Raw genomic sequence first — 6,000 nt, forward strand, 5'->3', positions numbered from 1 at the left:
AGCACAACCATTTCCGGCATTTATTTTTTTTAAACTGTTAAATCGATGGGTTTACCACCGCTTTAAAGCTGAACTAAACCCTACTATCCTTTACAGCCAAGGAAGCTGCTTGTATTTGATCTGCAACTGCCACGGTGCTTGCACATTTATGATGTCAGCCGTCCTGTTTCCTGCATCGCGTCCTCCGGCCATCTGATTGGCCAAAGGTGCGATTTACATCACTACCGCTCATGCGTGCGGGAGCCGCCGTTCACGGCACAGGGCTCTGAAGGAACGGCACGGGTGGCCGTTCCTTCAGAGCGCATGCGCGAATGACGTCATCGGCTGCATGCACTGTAAATATCTCCTAAACAGTGCAAGTTTAGGAGATATTTATAGCACCTATAAGTAAGCCTTAATATAGGCTTACCTATAGGTAAAAGTCTTTTAAAGTGGGTTTACTACCGCTTTAAAGAGGAACGTCACTCTCCTATCATTTTTCTTTTGCTGGGCTGTCCTCCATTCTGATACTTATCCACCTGGTAGATCCAGCTTTATCCTGCTGCATTTCGCTTTTATGCTGCAGCTGTTACAGGTTCTGCACTGCCATCTTCCTCTGTGATGTCATCGTGAGGAGGCGGTCTCTTCCACGTTTAGGCAGCCGCCTCCCAATGATGAGTCACCAGGCCCACCCCGCTGCTCCTTTCATGAATGGGGCAGTGGATAGAATTCCCCTTTATTAAAGCGGAGTTCCAGCCTAACCGCACACTCACCTGTCCCACGGTCCAGCGATGCGCGGTCTTCTCCCTCTCTGCTCTGCGGCGCCGGCATCACTGATGTTGGCACCTGGCTGTGACAGTTTGCGGCTTCACAGCCGGGTACGCACTGCGCATGTGCGAGTTGCGCTATGCGTCGTGATTGGCTGGCAATCTTCTGGGACCTCTGACATGTCCCAGAAGATTGCAGGGAGGGAAGGAGAGAGGAGAACTTCCGCTCAGGGCGCCGCGGCGCTCCGAGCGGAAGTGGGTGCAGGTACCTGTCAAAACTAGATACCCGCTCCCCCCCCCCCCCGCAAAAAAAAATGACATGCCAAATGTGGCATGTCAGGCGGTTAGGACTATTTTAAGCGGAAGTTCCACTTTTGGGTGGAACTCCGCTTTAAACACTTTCCAGTCAAAGATCCGTTGTTATTAAAAAAAAAAAAAAAAAAAAGTTCCGAAAAGTCTATGAATTGATATCTCCACTATCTGTACTGACACGCCAACTGATGAGTTATCTTGCATTCGGTTTTTTCCCCTCATTGATATCCCATTTTATTCTTCATGGGGTCCAAGAATGACCTAAAGTAAATTTGGTTGCCATCAAAGTGGCACTTTGATATTTGGGTATTACGGATTTCTCACAAATCTTCTCTATGCTTGTCCTGTGCCACTTACCTCTTGTTCTTGGTTCCTTCTCTATGTAGGTGAAGGGCTTCCAGACCAGCCCCTCTCTTTCCTGGCTACTCTGGCCAGCAGCAGCAGCGAAGAGATCGAGTCTCAGCTGCAGGAACGCGTGGAGTCATCGCGCCGTGCCGTTGCCCGCATAGTGTCGGTGTATGACCGGCTGCACACACGGTTAGACCAGCTCTCCTCCAAACTGGACAGTCCAGGTAAGAATCTACACAGATAACTGCTGAAGCAAAAAACAATTGGAAATCGGCTGGCATTTTTTCCAGTGGGGGTTAGAAATTTAATAGGGGAAATCTGTACCATGTGGTTTTTCAGCCGGGTTTTTCTTTTTATTTGACATTTCCTTCCTTCCTTCCTTCCTTCATGCTTTCAGGGGGACAGGAAATGAGGGCGAAAAAAGAAGGGGGGAATTTTCTCACTTCCTGTCCCTGTTGGGGGCGTTTATCACTGGGCAGAAGGGGAAAAATTAAGAAAAACAAAAAAGTTGTCAGAATTTTAATCCTTCCTTTTACAGTTTTTTTTTTTGTCTGTATCTTGTCTTGCACACAGGTTGGAGAATACTCATCACTTCCTGTCCTGACAGGAGATGAGGGAAAATTCCCCCCAATACAAAAATATGTGTTGACATTGAAGCACCCTCCTAGACAGGTGCTAGGTAAAGCATTGTTTTGCTCCATCTGCTTATCAGGGGAGCCTGATCTGTTGTTCTATATGTGTCCAGGTGTGAGTCACTTGGTCTGAGGGAGTGTCCCCACTGTATCCTATAGGGGAGACTGTTGGACAGTGGAGGAAACCCAGCCAGTAACACACAGGCTTTTGTGGCAGTCCCAGTGGGAGGGCACCACCGCAGTGCATCCTGTGATTGACCATTAAGGCTGAGGGCACATGTGACAGGGCGTCTTTGGCGGGAAGCAGAGTCCCAGGAGGAGGGTGACGGCTGTCTCTCCTCCGATCTGCAAGGGAAAGTGGTCACAGGCAGTCGACCTGGTGAGTTTAGGAAATTATATAAACACATGAGTAGCGCTAGTTAACACAGGAACATTAAAGTCCATATAATGTACAATAATGCAGGTTGCAAGGGATGCAAATCAGTAGATTAGTAGATTCTTCACCCAGATGCTTGATGAGATAGAAACGTGACAGGCCCAGCCACCACACACTGACTCTTACCAACTGGCCAGAGATGAACAGCAGTAAGCAGATAAGGGACTGCTAAACCCCCTCCACAGGCACCAGGCAACCTAGGGACTTCGAAAAAAGCATAAAAATGTGCAGCGCTAAAACCAATAAAGTATAATTGAACAAATGACACATGTGAAATAAATTACTAAATGTCCAATCATATGAGCCAAATAGAAATCAATAAAAAGTCCATCTGGAATGAAAGTCCCAAGTGGATAATGTGATGAAAAAAATCCAACATAAGTGACGTGATCACAATGTGCAGCAAATCCCAACACCGATAAGGACTAATAGATTGCGCTCACCAGATAAGTTGGACCCAGATACCATATAGCAGGGGTCTTCAAACTATGGCCCTCCAGTTGTTGAGGAACTACAATTCTCATCATGCCTAGTCATGTCTGTGAATGTCAGAATTTTACAATGCCTCATGGGATGTGTAGTTCCCCAACAGCTGGAGGGCCGTAGTTTGAGGATCCCTGCCATATAGCATGTGGGTCATACAAGCTGTTGGAATATAGGGTGGATGTCCCAGATGGATGTAGAGACCTCAGAAGTGTCCATATGGATCAGCAGTAGGCATGGATGAACCAAATTCCAGCTCCTCTGCTTTCAAGAACTCCAGCTTCACACGTGCTGGAGAGTGACATCCACTGTATGTGATCACCTCCTCCAACCTCCAAACGTGATTATGGAAATCTCAAACAGACCCGATCCTCCTATGGTATCTTGGTTGATCATCAGCCTGGATCTCTTCTGAAGGAATCGTGGATTGTTGGCCTGGTGAGCCAGGTGTGGAGCTGAGCCATAAAGGTCCTGGAGAAACTGACAGTGGAGCTGAAGGCTGAGCTACCTGAGAAAAAGGGTGTCCGTGAGTACCAGGGGGCTTGCCAGGGGTCTGCCCAGTGAGGTCAGTGGACAGGTCAGCTCACAGTCAGTGAGAAAGGGGGTGCCAAGTAGAACCCTGAAGAGTAATCTACCAAATAGTTTGCTATTCAATACTTCACTTCAGTGGCAGGGTGAAGCAGTCGCCTTGCCGCATACAACATAGATAGAAGTCCTCAAGATTGTACATAGTTTGCTAAGTTGGAGTATCCCACTCATCCCTTCTCCCATCCAAGTTCTAATCAACTACAAAAAAACAAATCCCCTGGACTGTTTACTGACTGAGCCAAGTACTTAAAGTGTTAAGAAACTAGAAGTTGTTGCTGTGGGTAACCCAGGGGAATCCGCTTTAAGCAGATCCCATGGGAGTAGTGCTCTAACATAATAGTGTTGACATTTTAAGATGTAATACACACCAGGGAAATTTTTATGTTGTTGGCAGCTTGACAACAGCACTTGGGTATGGCCAGCCCGTGACATTGTCATTCCGCCCTTCTTATGAATGAGATGTTCTAAGGCTATGAACGTTTTTTTCTAGCTAGTACATAGATTGCTGCTCTTTAGGAGATATTATTAAAGATCAGTGCTGTGCCTCTCTTTCCAGGTGGGTGCAGGCAGAAAAAGCACTAGGTACTGATATTTTTATCCAATTGAAGGAAACCATTATAGAAAGAAACATGGAATACAATAAGACACGTGGCCACTCCCTAAAACTAGAGGAAAGGCGGTTTAACCTTGAAGTACGTAAGGGGTCACTTAGTTACATAGTAGGTGAGGTTGAATAAAGACAATAGTCCTTCCAGTTCAACCTGTGTAGGTGTGTGTGGCTGCAATCATCTCTCATACCCCTGAATGTTCTGATCCTTGAGATGTACGTCTAAGAGTCTTTTGAAAGCCACCATACTTCCCGCAGTTACCACCTCTTGTGGTAGAGAATTCCACAATCCTGTAACAGTAAAGAACCCCCTGCGTTGCCTAAAAAAACGCTTCTCCTCTAAGCGCATTGTATGCCCTCGAGTCCTCATGCAATCCCTTCGACTGAACAGCTTTTTTTCTAAGCTGAGATCCCCGTTGAGATATTTAAAAATTTGCTATCGTGTCCCCTCTCAGGCGTCTCTTCTCCAGGGAGAATAAATCAAGCGATTGCAGACGCTCTTCATAATTAAGGTCCTCCAATCCCCTAATTAGTTTAGTTGCCCTTCTCTGGACTCTCTCCAGCTCCAACACATCCCTCCTGAGGACTGGCGACCAGAACTGGACAGAATACTCCAGGTGCGGTCGGACCAGAGTTTTATAAAGTGGAAGGATTATAGACTTATCTCTGGAATACATCCCTTCACTGTAAGAGCGGTAAGGATGTGGAATTCTCTTCCACAAGCAGTGGTATCAGCAGGGAGCATTGATAGTTTCAAAAAACTATTAGATGGGCACCTTTAAAGATCACAACATACAGGGTATACAATGTACGGTTAACAGCAAACACACACCATAGGTTGAACTGGATGGACTGATGTCCTTTTTTTTCAACCTTACTAACTATGTAACTATGTAATTGAAACTACCAGTGCTGATTTCTCACAATATAAATTGTAAGTTCTTGGATCCCTTTTGGCTTCAAAGCTAAACTTCATTCAAACGTCTAAATATACAGATAAACTACATATCTGGGGGCTGTTTAACCTGACAAAGAATTGAATTTCTATCCCTCCAGTCCTGAATTGAATACAGCTTGTCACATAGCCCAGCCTGGTCTTGCAGGGCAGATACCTGAATTTTTCTCTGCTGGAGTTGGGTAACACAGGTTTTGCAAGCTCTTGTCCCTCACTAAGCTTGTGACTGGACAGTAAAAAGAGAAACCACAGACTGATGAGCTACATTTTTTTTTTTTATCACTCAGATATATATCTCCTTATCCACATGGCCCTTGGTGGCACATAAGAACTACAGCACAACGGATTATTGTGGTGTATTGTGCAAAGGCTGCAGGATGCTGATGCCAAATCTAATGCAGGTGTTTGCATGGTTTACAAAGATCATTTACATCAAGCCCTGGCTAAAGGTTACTACACACTGTCATTATTACACTCATACTAGGGTCCATTTGGGTGGAAGCCGTTTAACCCACCATAATATTTTTGCGTTGCGGTAGGAAGCCAAAGCATGAGACAAACACACACATTGTAAGAGGTAGTCTGGTGGGGATTGAACCCTTGGTAAGGCGGTTTTAATGCTTGAGTAATCTGTATTTCACTGGAGTAGTAGAATTGCTGGTTTTTTTATTTTTTTTCTATGGAGTAATGTTTTCTTCCATTATTTGCAGAGCCCATCTCAGATAGAAGAAGCTGTCAAGGAGATAAGCTCTCTGTTGTCTAACGAAAATGTGCGTTTGCAGGAAGTGTGCAGCCGCTTACAGGAGAAGCACCAAAATATGACTCAAGAGGTCAGCAGGGAAGTTTTGTTGTTGGAAAAAAAAACATATTATTGATATTTGTATTAAATTGAA

General features: G+C 45.3%; 1 protein-coding gene across 1 annotated transcript in view; it reads left to right on the forward strand.

Annotated features, from left to right (window-relative positions):
* RNF20 (ring finger protein 20) overlaps positions 1–6,000 on the forward strand; it is a 61,966-nt gene that overhangs the window by 7,825 nt on the left and 48,141 nt on the right. Inside the window, 3 exon segments of the mRNA XM_082269183.1 lie at positions 1,445–1,626; positions 1,628–1,630; positions 5,818–5,937. Coding sequence (XP_082125309.1) covers positions 1,445–1,626; positions 1,628–1,630; positions 5,818–5,937 — 305 coding nt within the window.

The sequence above is a fragment of the Pelophylax lessonae genome (assembly GCF_965119305.1).
Source record: "Pelophylax lessonae genome assembly, chromosome: 9".
In the NCBI taxonomy this organism is placed as follows: Eukaryota; Metazoa; Chordata; class Amphibia; order Anura; family Ranidae; genus Pelophylax; species Pelophylax lessonae.